The 15,281-nt window shown below is 46.3% G+C and overlaps 1 protein-coding gene across 1 annotated transcript in view; it reads right to left on the reverse strand.

The window, feature by feature from the left end:
• The window catches only part of LRRC7 (leucine rich repeat containing 7), a 3,010,809-nt gene that overhangs the window by 644,181 nt on the left and 2,351,347 nt on the right, over positions 1–15,281 (reverse strand). Inside the window, exon 16 of the mRNA XM_069641926.1 lies at positions 3,982–4,051. Coding sequence (XP_069498027.1) covers positions 3,982–4,051 — 70 coding nt within the window. The remainder of the gene's footprint in view (positions 1–3,981; positions 4,052–15,281) is intronic.

Here is a 15,281-nt window from a genome sequence, read left to right on the forward strand (position 1 = left end):
TCGTTTTAAGAACAGGCCGATGGACGGAAGAAACCAAAGAAGGTCCGCCTTTTATAAACACCATCGCTTCATGGTGGGGCTACAGGGGCCTACGGTGGACCGACATCCACGAAACATTAGCAGAGCTGGTCGCATACAGAGACCCGCCCAAATTTCTCATAATACATTTAGGGGGCAATGACCTGGTGAACTCAGGAAGGAGAAACCTATCGGAGAAAATCTGCTCCTCCCTGGCGTGCATTTCCCACAACTGGTAGGAAATGGAAATATATTTTTCGGCCATTCTTCCCAGAAAGAAATGGCTGTGGGCCCACTGTTACAAAGCCGTAGACATTGCTAGAAGAAAACTCAACAGGGGGTTAGAGAAATTCTGTACAGCGAGAGGGCTGGGTTTCATAAAACACCCGGCGATTACCCTGGGTGACCCGGATCTTTTTCACAATGACGGCACTCACCTATCAATCCAAGGCATGGAACATTTCTTTCGAGAAATCATGGCAACTCTCGCATCTAGAGGCTGTTATTAGGAGATACTTTCAGGGGAACACGGCCAGCCGGTAACCTGCCCGTGTGTGGCGGCACGGGCCAGAGGGGGTTACCTCGGGACCCGGTGCCCAAAAGTATATTATTATGATATGTGATTATTTTTGTATCTGCATAACCATATCTGTACAATAAAATCCTACGGCCTTTTATTGCCAACACTTGACAAAATGTTGTGAGACAAATCATTTCAGGTGAGGGTCAGGGTTCGGCCTACAGTATGCATGCATATGGGTTCATCAGTCATGGGCAATGACAGGGCCTCCCAAGTCGAGGCAGAGTAAATGATGTTACCATTCGGCAGGCTAGGAGAGGGGCAGCTCCCGCACCCACGCCTGCTCCTCTCCCCCACAAGCGCAGAGACATGCTGTCTCTGTCACACAATGCCGAGGAAGGGTGAGGTGCGAACACGTGCCTCGCCCTACCTCCAAACAACAAGGTGCTAAGCACCTACGGAAAACCAACAGGCACGCAGGGCCCAGGTTCAAAGACCTGCCCCCTCCTCAGGGGGCCAGACATGTCGGCTATCCGGCTGGGGGCTGGTGCACAGCCCCCACTACTATACACATCAAAGACAGGGCTTCCCAGGGTCTTATAAATAAGAGCAGAATGCTCTAAGAAAACACAATCTGTTTGTGGACCCTGAATGGGGACCCAAACTGACAGTAGGTTCGCTGTTCACTCAGTGTCTTCCACACTTTGCTTCTTTACCACAAAACCCTCCCACCCTCCAAATAAGGGAGAAGAACAAAGGAAAAGTAGTACAGGGCACTGTACGGTGTCCACAACGAGTCATGGGACATGAGAAGGTGGCACGGACCAGAGGGGGTAACCTTGGGACCCGGTGCCCAAAAGTATGATATTATTATGATATGTGATTATTTGTGTATCTGCATAACCATATCTGTACAATAAAATCCTGCTGCCTTTTATTGCCAACACTTGACAAAATGTTGTGAGACAAATCATTTTGGGTGAGGGTCGGGGTTCGGCCTAGAGTATGCATGCATATGGGTTCATCATTTATGGAGAAGAGCAAGGGAGCTGTGAAGTACTGTTGGCAGATTCAGTTCGGTTAACACCGTTCGCCGAGCTTATTGGTGTGTTATTTGGTTCTTAGTCCATCATGTGCTGTTTTGTGGGGTCTGTTTGGTGTGTTGTTTGTTGCGGTATGGTGAAGTGCGTGCGGGTTGCTGCAGTTTTAAGAGGTGTGGTTGTGTTTGGTTAGAGTGTGAGAGGTGTGTGAGGAGTGGTGAGTTTTTTAGTAGTTTTTTGGGGGGTTGGTTAGTAGCCTTGTCAGGAGAAATGGACACTCCTATTGTTTTTCCTTCGTGATTTAGAGAAGGTCGTCTTCCTTTCAGTGATTAAGTTTCAGTAGATAAGGCTGTCTCATCTCTCTGTCATTATGCGAAGGCAGCTACTCTTTGTGTTTCTATCTTTGTATTTGGACACCCTTTTATCCCAGTTTGTCGTTGCTGCAACCTAGTCCTTTCAGATCGATTTACTTGCAACCTACGCCTGTACCTTACGTCCTTTCTAGGTGGGTAAGGTTGTTGGTAGTGTTAGAAATGTTTGCTGTTGTTCTTTCCTCATGGGGTTGTCGCTCGTGTTCTGTTTAGCTAATTAAAAGGTACAAAAACCTACATCTTGTGTGGTTTCTAGATCAATGTTCATGGAGCGATGATGCCAGTTACTGCAGTTTGTCCTTCTCATTTTGTAAACTGAAGTGAAACTTAATAAAAACCTTAAAGTAAAAGCTACATTTAAAACAAACAATGATCAACATGACTGTGAGGCTCTACATGGTGGTCAGAATAAAATACACTGAAGCTTAGTCTATTTAGCAGGCCTTAATGCAAGACTCGTTCCCTAACCATTCAATTTATAACCACATCTGAGAGGCAGTAGATACGTTGCTAATGCAGGATACAGCAGTCTAAGAAAACTTAGCGAGGGACTCACCTCCCCTACACTCTAATGGTATTTCATTTGTGGCTTGACCACATTTCTTAACCTCGTACTGAGCACTGCCCTATCTCCCTGTCTTAAGGTACAAGGAAGTCGGACTCATTGATGACTTTTTGCATAGGCATAACATATAATTTCACTTAACATGCTCGTATCTAATCTGGAGTCCTAAAGTGGCCGTTAGGAGGGTGTCAGTATTAAAGAAGATACCAAAATTTAAAAATATGTCACGTGAGCAGATCATCTGCTATCCCATATAAATTTTTTGTTGTAATGCATTCATGTGCTAGCAGAAAACAACACTCTTATTTCCTCTTTTCCTGAATTATAATTGCACTTACTATATTGATGGGTGCAAGAAAACACCATTGTCTGCTTCTCCCCATATTTTCACCACTATTTCCTTCCTGCATCCCAATTATGATATAATGTACTCAGTATTTATTGTCCTTGATTCTACGCATCCTTCCAGCCCTTCCTACCTGACCTCATCCTTTTCCATTATCAATGAGAGGACGTCTCTGCCAGGGGGAAAGGAGCTAGTGAGAGCATGAGTGTGTGCTGTCTCCCCCACACACTACTCGTTGGAGCCAGGTGGGACTCAAGCCGAACGACCGATCACAGAAAGGCTGTAGTGCACTGCAATTCTGCTCATACAGTAATTGGATGGGTATATTACAGGAATGTATGCTTGCCGGAGACATGAGGGTCAGCTGCATTTGAAATCCTGTGTCAAGCCCGACTGTTTATCCTTTCAAGGTCATTACAGTGAATAACATTACATTGAGTAATCATTTCCAAACACCATCAAAGTTATGGTGGGCTTAAGAAATGTATGAACAAACCCTTCACTCTCAAATATGAGGGTAGAATGGGCCATTGCAGTTCACAAGCCCACATCCCAGAGTGCCACCAAGTAGCCATCCATGGACGTTCATCTCCAAGTCTTAACCACTGAGCAATGAATTGCGGGAATGCAAAATCATGACGTGTGCTTGTTGGCTAATAAGGCCTATTCTATTCTCAAATTGAGTAATAATAACACCTGTTATTACAGTGCACAGGGGCTGGAGAATTTTAGCATGAATCACTATAGACAACAAAATTCTGTAGCAATCCAACTCTCTTAATATGGGAAACTTCACGTGCTCTGATGTCTAGAGATAACACCATGCTGCCAGGCAAATCAGTCAGTGTTAAAAACTTAATTTACACAGTTCAGAAGGGCAGGATCATGTTTTCCTGGATGTAAAAATGCTAAACATATATTCTGAAATCGCATTCAATTATTTGTGTCTGATTGCAATTACTGAAGTCTGGTGATAATGTTCTCAGGCACTGCCTGTGCATACTGATTGTATGGAGATTGAAAATACATTTTAAAAAGATGCAGCACTTGGATGGCATTCCATTTATGTTTCACATTCCATTCTCACCATCTCTAACAAGAAAAGTGTTGCAGGAAATTACCTGGTTGTCGGAAAGCCACAGCGCTGCAAGCTCTTTCAATTTTGTAAAACTGAACGGTAAATTCTTCAATCTGCAAACATAACATTTTAATGACAAATTGATTACTAGGGCTTTTAGAATCAGACACATTTAACCAAATGAATTACAATATCGTTTCTGCTCTAGATGTTTAAAATTGCTCACACAGTATCTGCAAAGCAATCCCTAAGGCTGTTGTCTCTAGCTCAATTTAGTAAGTCCATTATTTAACTTCAGCCACTCTTAATATTATTATGGGATTGGACACAGCGGACCTAGTGATCTCTTAGAAAGAGGACATTTATCTTTCCTTTGTGATCTAAAGGATCAGTAAAGAGCAAGAGCATGTCTTTTCATGTATGTAGATCTGTACATATGCATGTGATTGACAAAGACCATAGATGGTGGTCATCACATCTTATTAGCAATCTTGACAACATCTTGACAAATTATTTTCTTAGACAAGTATACAATTTTCCCATCACTTTATCATAGCGCGATGACTCTGGCGCCCCACCAATTACAGCCTCGGCTTGTTATTGTTATCTGTGGTGAGGATATGTCTGAGGACTTTGGCCCTTCACACTGAGGTGTCTGTGGTGAGGATATGTCTGAGGACTTTGGCCCTTCACACTGAGGTGGCTGTGGTGAGGATATGTCTGATGACTTTGGACCTTCACACTGAGGTGTCTGTGGTGAGGATACGTCTGAGGACTTTGGCCCTTCACACTGAGGTGTCTGTGGTGAGGATACGTCTGAGGACTTTGGCCCTTCACACTGAGGGGTCTGTTGATGCCATCATAGCTCCACACTCACATTCATCGCCAGTCTGTAGAAGGCATTACCTTCTAAACATCGTAACTTCTCCATCACTCGAAACATATGCACGTGGGCTGCTCATCGTCTGGAGAAGCGGAGGGTCGTCAAGACTTTGATGGGCTGTAGCTATTCCTACAATATTGATCGTCTTTCCCCATGTTTTGCAAAAGGCCGTCATACCTCCACACTTCGACTCATTGCCAGTCTGTAGACGGCCTTGCCTTCTACACACTTTATCTTCTCATTTGTTCCAAACATATACATTTGGGCAAATCACCTCTTAGGTTTGTTCAAGTATCAGATGGCATGTAGCAATGCCTACAATATTGCCCCCCCCCCATGTTTAGTTTAAGGTCTTTTATGCTCCCTTGTTCTAATTATCATAGACAAAACTCTGGGCACCCATTCATTGCACACTATGAATTCCTGATTGCTCACATACCAGGTGCTGTAACATCACATTACATTACATTGTTTCACCATCTCCTTTGGCTTCATAAACCCTCTTAGTTTGCCTCATGTCCCTTGGCTCTATCTGCCTAGTGGTATCTCTCTACATGTTCACAATGTTTTGTACAGAGCTTAGTTGCTTGATGTGCACGATATAGCTCCTCTCATCTGAAACTGTCTGTCTCTCTGGCAAATCCTACCCCAGCACTGACACCTTCCTTTATGGTCATTCGACCTATGAAGCAGGTGTCAGTTGCCACTTTTGCCACTACTTTCTCTCTTCCTCCTATCCCTGTGGCTGACTCCCACTCTGACACAGCCATCTCCAACCTTCATCTCCCTATCTCCAATGCTCTCGATATCTTTGCCCCTGTCACGAGGACCTGTCTGAAGCCTGCCTCTAAGTGCAATTATTGGTATGACTCTGCCCTGGATGCTCTGTAATCCAAGTACAGAGCAGCCAAGCGGAAGTGGAGGGCTACGGGCACAAACCTCTGACAAACTGGACTGCCGCCTGCTTCAAAGGCAATACAGACTCTCGGTCTTCTCCAAGAAGAGAGCCCACATTCAAGTCTGCATCTCTGCTGCTTATAACGGCATGGCCGAACCTTTTAAAATCTGCAAGGAGCCGGACAAACCAACTGCAGTTTCTACATTTCCTGTTCCCTCCCAGGTCCTCTGTACGGCTCTGGCTTCTCCTAACACCACTAAAACTCAGGATATTCTGTCCATGCTATCCTCCTCTCCTTGTCTCTTTCTCCCGCTACCTCTCTTAGGCCCACTTCGGCCACCCTTCCCTCTCCTCTCCTCTTCTCCTCCCGCTCTCCTATAACACCTGATGATGTTTCTACACAAGTGCGGTCTATGCAAGTTTCAGCTAAACAGGTGCTTCACCTGCTCCTCCACAACCATTAAGGACAACATTGTTTTGCTGGCTCCAGCATTGGCTGATTTCTGCAGTCATTCCTTCGCCACTGGATCTTTCCCCTACCTACTCAAGCACTCCCTCTTGCACCCCGTCCTGAAAAAGCCCTCTGCTGATCCTTTCTGCCCAGCCAACTATCGCCCGATCTCAGTCACTCCTTTCGTAGGAAAAATCCGTGAAAAATTGGCCATCTCTCAGCTGTACCTCCACACTGAATCTGCTTGCTATCCCCATGACCATCAGTTCTGGCTTCAGATCGGCCAGAGGCACGGAAACTGGCCTCCTGTACTCCCGTGAAGATCTGCTCTATAACCTTGACTCCAGCTCTCACTCTGTCCTCATCCTCCTTGATCTCTCCTCTACCTTTGATACAGTCAATCATGCCACCCTGATCAACCATCTCAGTGTGAACCTTGGCATCACTGGTCAAGCTCTGGCATGGCTGAACTCCTTCCTCCTGAAGCAACCCTCCCAGGTCCAACTTCGGTCCTTTCTCTCCACCACCTCTCTTTCCACATGTGGTGTTACCTTATCCTATCACCCTGGCTCTTTAATGTCTATCTGGCCTTCTAACCTGCTAATCCACCTGCCTGCTAGTCCTGACTGGTGGCGTGGTTGCCCTCAGAGTCACACAGGGTACCACGCCCCCCTCAACCGCTTGACCAGTCACACTACACTGCCTTCTAGTCTACTCAGCACTTCCAGTCTGGGACTGCACCCCTGTAGTCCTCTGCCGTCCTCACACTTACTCAGAGCCCTGCTGCCCTGACTGCACTTCTCCATTGTACCCCTTCCCTGCACTACCCCCACTCCATCTCCCCTGTACTTGCTGTTGCGCTTGCACGATCTGAATGTCACAAGGCCTAGTAAGGTCATCCCTCTGTCTTCCCCACCTTGTCTTGTGGGATATAGAAACACTTGTCTAAAGGCGTGTTATAAATAGCAAATCATATCATATCCCATACGTACATACAAACATAGGCACATTTCTTCTTTTTGCTATATAACAGTGATCGACATGCAAAATAACTACAAATGTGGAAATGATAAAGATAGTAATACAGACAAAGCATTGTCCTCCTTTCCCACACGCCTACTTATTCACATTCTTGTTTCATTAAGAAGAGTTTTCCAATTACAATCTATATATGCTACCACTGTTAGCACTTCATTTTGCATTCCTGTTTATACAGTTTATAAATGGGCAACTACAAATACCAGAATGTATTATTAGTTTAGCCTCGAATCCAATAGTAGTTGAATATTTGACACCTGGCATGGTACAACTTGAAATTCACCTTAATACAATGCAGTACTTTCAGCAATTTGACATTCCCTGAAGAACCTGTGCGTTAATGTAACAGGCCTCAAAGTCATTTTTTTGACAAAGGCCTAAAGCTTATTTTTATGTGCACCATGCATAACATTTGGAACGCCACAACACATGTTAACCCTTTGCTGTACCACATGCAAGAAAATGTGCACTCTCATCATCATAGCAGTCGGGAACAGCTGTGAATGCGGAGCAGTGGCCAGAAAAGCAGAGTCGGCCCTGTTACACTGAGGATGAGCATTACCCCTCATTCCAAATCTATGAAACGGTGCTCAGCTCACGGTTTTTGTTGCATATTGTGTGTGCAGATGTAAAACGTGTACAATCTATTTTGTATGTGAGCCTTTTTTTTAATGATTTCTGAACGATTCTTGTACTGTTGGAGGTGATCCGAATCTGATGCCTGTGTTCTCTACATAATCCAGCTCTCTTCTACCTGTGCTGTGACAAGGCGCCAAGATGTTTAACCAGGCAGTTCTCCAGGAAACTAGTCACGCTGCGTGCTGGCACCTCTGATTGAGTATCATATTTATGTTTGTAGATCTTGGACTGTTGATGGGCAAGTACCAAGACCTCAATGTTTTTCAGCGACCATATAGGGGGGTTGCGGGATCTCGTAAGAGGAGGGGGAGGACAAACGGTGAGACGTCCTTAGGGAAAATTCCCAACATCTGTACTTCAGGAAATATTCTATTGACGCTCAAGAAAATAATATTCTATTTACACTTCCGAAGATCCAATAAAAATATGCTTCAAACACATGGGCATTTTGGCGTGGGTTTCAGGTGAACTCTCTAATGTAGGGTAGGTCTGTATTAATCAACACACATTTGGAAGATAGCTTGACAGGGATTAATGGCCAGGCCAAGATGTAAATGTGGGCAGAACTCATTTCTTTTATAGTAGAAATATAATACAGAGTGGCCAAAACAACAACAGAGACTGCAAACGTAACACTGTAGAGGAGGACCCAGATATGACCTGCACCCCTATCCCCCATTGTGAGTTGCCAGTAAGGTACTCGCCGTGGTACGTGACGTATGAGGAGCAAATGAACCAACAGAGAGCCGCACTGAGACTCTGCCCCTTGAACGTAAGTGGATCAGTAGCGGTTGAAGCAGCCATAACGCGACAACCCTGGGCAGCACGTTACCCTATCAGACAGCCATACCAGCCACTGATAACGAAATGAGGAATGCCTACATACGGTCCACGAGGAGACCCCTAAAGCCTTAATGGAAGGCCAATGGAAATAAACCAAGGGCCCGAGCAGCCCCAAGAACAAACAGAATTGGCTACTGATAGCACGTATGTCAGTACTAGTAACTACAAGGATAATTATAACGGATACAGGGGAGAGACACTGTTAAAATATAAGGGAATGGTGCCACGAGACGAGATGGAAGCAACCACCCTGTTGAACGTATGTAAATAAGCTTGAAATGCAAGATGCTAAGAAATCGATACTGCCTGCAATGCTTAGTAGAAGAATAGAGCGGCAAGCGCTACCCATATATCTACCTCAACACAGCACAATGTACACGTGCGGCCCATTTTGTAAAAGCAGAAGTACAGTCAGGCGGCCAAGGCCTGACTAGCCAAGCTTCATATCCAGTTCCAAGCTGAGGAAAGGAGCGGGATCGAAACTTAACAAAGAGAGGCTCACGCCAGTTAAAAAATGGAGGTCAACCAGAGAAGGGGAGGAGAGCATGAGCCCACGAGGCTCCAGCTTCAGAGCATTCCAGCCCACCCGTGAAGGTCAAGATAAGGGAGGCCCATGCAGGTGGCCAAGCGCACACTGAATTAAATGCACAAAAGGTTGGAAACTGAAGCAGATTCACGGTGGACAAGCATGTGACCAGACAGGCGCGAAGATGTACCACCGCCTAATGTCATTCAGAACCCGAGGGTGCCATAACATTTCCTGATAAGAGACTACAGATCCGAGGCCATACCCAGCCAACTAAATGACACATAGCCCTAAAACACTGATTGATGGAAGGGAGGAAGGGTGAATCCTGGGACACTAGGCACCTGGGTGTCTACCCTGCATGCTGCTAATTAAAATGGAGATTTATGTTTAAGGGTGTAACTTGCCCAATCACAAGGGACCACGTAATCTAGGGTCCTATAGACACTGTAACCAATGAGACGTTGTATGTGTAGTGACGTCAATCACGTGTTTTGTAGAGGGAAGGGCGTATACGCCCACCCGATCAGAGTTACCCAATCCACTTGCGTCATTTCCATATACAGATATAGCACCTATACTTAAGTTACCTTTCCCAACCAATTATATTGCATGATGATTTTTTGTAGAATTAGACGTCATTGACGATGGATTTTGCCCATAAAAGAGGCTGTTTGACTAGAGTTCAGGGAAGTCGGGGTGAGGCAGGTGTTCGTGATGCTGCTGATTTTCATCTGCTGATGAATGCATCATTAAACTGACTTCGCTTTGCCAATTTACTGAGTCCTGATTATTGAATCTTGCTGGAGTATGTGAATCCTGCACTCTGTCCTCACATGGTGCAGCTATCATGCATTACTAGTTTTCGAGGGTGAGTACTGACCAATGGGCCCGTCAGTAATTTCCTCTCCTCGTCAACACTTGGTAGCGTGAGGATGGTTTCGGCCATCGATTATAGATTATCGATTGATATAGTGTAAAACACCTTTAGACTGACGGCACATCATGAGTCCTTTCACTATTCCGGCTGAGTAGGCTGAGAAGCTCCCCGTGGACAATGATAGTGTAATTATTCCCAAAAAATCTGCAGTGGGTCTGAAGGAACCCGCCTTTCCAAGCATAACCCTTCTCATTCCCACGGGCAGCGGATCGGACGAAAACCATAAAAGCAGGAAGAGGAAGGGGCGGTGATCCTGAAGTTCCAGAGAGGAAAAGAGGCGATCGGTGAGTGAAAACAACGAAACTTGCTATCCTGGCAAAGGTCTTATAGGACTTAGAGTAAGAAGGGGAAAGGTAACGGAGGGTGGTGGAGAAGATTAATACAGTTAAAAGTAGGAAAAACTGTAGAGATATAGAGGGTAAAAACCCGGGCACCTGAAGTAATCGGGAAAAATACCAGGGGGGCACCCGAGAAAAAAACTTTAAGGAATACCGGGGGGGCACCCGAGAAAAAAAAAACTGTAAGGAATACCGGGAGGGCACCCAAGAAAAAAACTGTAAGGAATACCGGGAGGGCACCTGAGAAAAAAACTGTAAGGAATACCGGGGGGGCACCCGAGAGAAAACTGTAAAACTCGCCTTGTTCCTGCGCTTTAAAGAGTGGTCAGAAGGAACGTGAACCCAGAGCCCACAGAGGGGGGACATTAGGCTACGCTTACGTTTAAAAACGTAAGAATGGGGTTCGTTCAAATCCCATGATGGGGTAATAATTAGAAGGCAGGTATACGTATGACCAGCTGGTGTACGTCTAGTCTGTCAAGCGTCTGTCCTATATGTCCTGTGTATGCTGAATGTGGAATTATTGTGTTATTAATTGATTGCAATGTATTTTTGCTTTACGCGATTCTGTAAATGAGAGGGAATCGCCACTGAATTGATGTGTTTTGAGTGAAACTGTTGGTATAACATTTTGCGGGAAAATTGGATTGGAGCTCGCGTATGTGGTGTTTGCTCATAATAGCGTAAAGTTGAAAAACTGTATGAACATTGTTGGTGACAAAATTAAGAATGGAAGAAGTTACCCCACTTGCACATTTGTGCAAGCAGTTGCCAAAGCATGCAACAAAATTGAAGAAATATAGCCAGAAGTGGGTTAAGGGCACCGCAAATAAAATGTTTATGCCATGGCCCCAAAATGGGTCGTTGTCTACGGCTGTTTTACAGCACATGACCACCTTCTTACATGCCACATATAGCGGGAAGAAGCTCGAAAAACGCCTTGCTGTTCTCGAGCTTTGGAAAATGTTTGAACAAGTAAAAGAAGAAGAACCCCCCCCCCCCCGCAGACTGGATATTAAATGTATGTACGGAGGGGGGTGAGACGCCTACCGCACCACCTGTCCCACCGGAACCAGTTGTTGAGGGAAGTAAGTCAGAGGGCCTTTACCCACTAAGAGAACTTAAGGCAGCCACAGGTTATACCATCCCTGCATATGAGTCACCTGCTTGTAGCAGTGACGAGACGAAAGAGAAGGAACAGGAAATTGACTCGGCCTCTACAGTCCCATGGGAAAAAAGAGAGGCGAGGTGAGGAAAGGAAGGACCAGGCACAAACGAGTGCACCTCTCGATAGAGAGAGAGAGGGAAAGAAGCAGACAGGAACCGATGAGTTACCATTTACTAAGGGCGAATGGATGGGAGGGCAGATACTGTTGAAGTTAGATGGAAAAGGAAGTGATGGTGCAAGGCCGAGTGAACGGTCTGATGAGGCGCAAAGAAAGGAAAGGGAGAAAGAAGTGGACATAAGAAACAAGAGGGCAAGAAAGAACGATAGGTTGAGGCGAGAACAACTATATTGCGAAGAGCAAGGTATACCGCTCAGTCGCATGCAATATGCAGCCTATGAAAAGTACAGGCAGAACATGCTAAGGTTAGAGGAAGAGAAGAGAGTGCACGAAAGAAAGGTAAAAAAGCAAGAAGACGAGGAAAGTAGAAGGACAAAGGAACGTAGAGATGAACAGATGAGGGAAGTTGATAAGGCTAGAAAGGAAGCGAAGAAGCAAAGAGAAATGGATGAGGAAGCAGAACGTAAACGCAGGCAAAGGGCGCGGGATTTTGAATATTTGCAACAGGAAGTGAAAAAACCCAATCCTGTTGTAGACTGGGAAGACATAGAAGAGTTCTTTCCTGCAAGTGATGCGGTACCAGGTACAAGTGGGACAAATATTGATGATGACTTCGACACCAGAAGCATCGGGGAAGCTATTGACAAAATATTTGATGAGATGGGACTGGAATGAATCTCCCAAGAGGGAAGGGAAGATGAGCGCTTAGAGAGCACTCAGCTATATGACACTGAGGATGTCACCCAAAGTAGTGGGAGTAGGGGACGTTCCCTAGATAGACTAGAAGTTGGGCAGAACGAAGTTGATGCGAGAAGTTGTGTAAATTGGGAGTACTCGGAATCAGACTCCGATGGGGAAGCGGAGGAAGTGTTATATGACAAAGGGAGGCGGTGCGAAAAGCGACTCCCAGGGAACCGAGAGATACAATGGTCAGATGCTAGCGGGTCCCTAGATAGGACACTGAAGTCCGCTGGACAGACCAGCCGGCATGAAGAGACACCCCACGGTCAGAGGGGGGTGTCGGCACCTGCCTATACAGATAGGTTAAGGGCATTGCAAGGTAGATGGCAAGGCGGGAGCGCCGCCCCGGCAAGAGACCGAGGAGGTATAGAGAAGGAAAAGGAGGATTGCGCATTCCAATTCGCACTGCTAGAAAAGGGGGGAGCAAGACCACAATGTATTCCATGGCCACACATGGACCGAGAGAATCTTAAAAATAAGCTTCCAATGCTGACCCAGGGAGCCGGAAAATGGATACATGAGCTAGAGAAAATGACGGGGGGCGTTACTCTAGCCATAGGGGACATCAAGGGTCTTCTAATTTCTATACTTGGTGAAAGAGCAGACGACGTGTGGAAAAGGGCAGGATACCCCAGGGTAATCATAACTAACACCTCTCATGAAGGGGTGCCATTTAACAACTGTAGAGCAGCAGTGTGGAAAGCGCTGCGTACGCTATATCCAGACACATCTGATATGGGAGCTATAATGACTTGAAAAATGAAGGAGTCAGAGGATCCTTTGCTTTACATCCAGAATTTTCAAGAGGCGTGGGTGCTCGAAACGCATGAGTCTTGGACGAAATCTATCCCTGTATTCTATCATATATTGGGCCAAGGGTTACCAGAACCGGTGCAAAAACAGCTAAAAAAAATTGGTAGGAATAGAAGCTAAAACATGGGCCGAAATCCAGTTGACAATTGCCCATTATTGTAGACTGTTGCAAGAAAAGAATCGGAAGAAAGAGGCAACGCGTAAGGGAGAGGAGGCGAAGCTAGTGCAAAGGAAGCTCTCAAAGTATGCTCCCGAGGGAGCCATGCTAACAAGTCCAGCTGAATCGAGTGCACAACGTGCCTCTCACCCGCCACAAAGCAATCAGGGTAATGCGTGATATTACCCGAGAGGAAGGGGATTTGGAGGAAGAGGATGGCAGAGCAATCAGGGAGGATTTAGAGGTAACCAAGGAGGTTTACAGAATGTTCAAAATGTTATCCAGAACGCACCGATGGCCAGTCCGACTATGCCCGATGGACAGATGGCCCAACCGCCGCCAGTGTGTTGGTTGTGTGGAGTAACAGGACACGTGGCGCGCATGTGCAGAAGCCAAAGCATGTGGCAGATCAACCAAGGGTTGGGGGCAAGCATGGTGAATCAACCTGCTACCCCACAACAGGGCAGTGCACACAAAACTATACCGTGCAGCAGCAGGCAGTTGGCTTGCAGCAAGGTGCACAGCAAATGGTCCAGCCACTGAACATGGGGAATGTACCACAGGGACAACCCCAGCAGACACTGCTGCAAGTGGCTCAGGGCACTAATTCCGGTGTGGGAAACTCACAGGTATACAGTGGACCTAACCTATATATGAAATAGGACGGCTCACAGGGAACTCTGATGTGCTCTATCCTATCAGTGACACCAGACCCTTACCCTCTTAGGGTAAATGTCACCATAGGGGCGGAAGGAATATTCCTTCTTAATTGACACGGGTGCAACGTGCTCGTGCATATGAGAAGGAAAGTTCTCCTTGTCCGGCGAGGCCATAGATACTGAGTTTTCCTGGAGCTCATAGCAGAGTTTCCTTTACTGATGCACTCCCAGTCTCAGTGGGAGAGTGTGACATGAATGTACCCTCATTGTATTCTCGTCAGTCCCTGCTGAATATCATGGGTCGGGACTTGATGACAAAGTTGAATATGACCATCTCGTTCACTGAGGATGGCATAGTATGCTCCACTCCAGGAATGCATTATTCAAACGTGTGCGAAATGATCAGAGCATACTCTGGACGTGCAGCCATGAGAGCTATACCACTGGAACCAGAAGTGTTCGCATATGGCATGTGAGTGCTTATGGCGGGACTGCCAGGCCTCGCAGACAAAACTATGAGGACCTCGGATGAGTTTCTATTCAGGCAAAGAATACCCATGCACGAAGAGGAGGGACAAGTATTTCCCTTAATAATACAATCTGTCGCGGTGCGAGGAAAGGTAGTATTAGTTGAAGGATGTGACGACGAGGGCAGACCTTGGTGTGCGATTGTCACCATCGAAGAAGGGTATCGAGTGACTGACATGACAAGAACTGCCCTTTTAATCAGATGATTACATCCCGCATGGGCCCTCCTAAAATGGTGGCCCACTAACGAGCGTCGCAGTCTCCTAGCGACCGCTCGCTGCCAGGATTGGCTGCTTTCTCACATTTCAACCCCGCCCACTACCGGAAGGCGAGAGCCGGCACACCAGAAAGGCCGACGAGCAAAAGGGCCACATCCTGTCTACGCCTGTCTTTTCCGCGAGGAAACTGCATAGGTACTTGCATAATCTCATGCTAACTCGAATCCGGTGCTGCCCTCTCTAACCTGCAAGTCTTCACCACGCGCCCAGCGACACACAGGCCCTACCCCTGCAGATGTATGTGCCAGCACACGCTGCCGGTAAGATCCTGCACCAAACCGGTCGCACCCCACAGGCTCAGCCCCAAACATTAACTTGTCCTACC

This window comes from Ambystoma mexicanum, chromosome 1q (genome assembly GCF_040938575.1).
Source record: "Ambystoma mexicanum isolate Mex_15411 chromosome 1q, UKY_AmexF1_1, whole genome shotgun sequence".
In the NCBI taxonomy this organism is placed as follows: Eukaryota; Metazoa; Chordata; class Amphibia; order Caudata; family Ambystomatidae; genus Ambystoma; species Ambystoma mexicanum.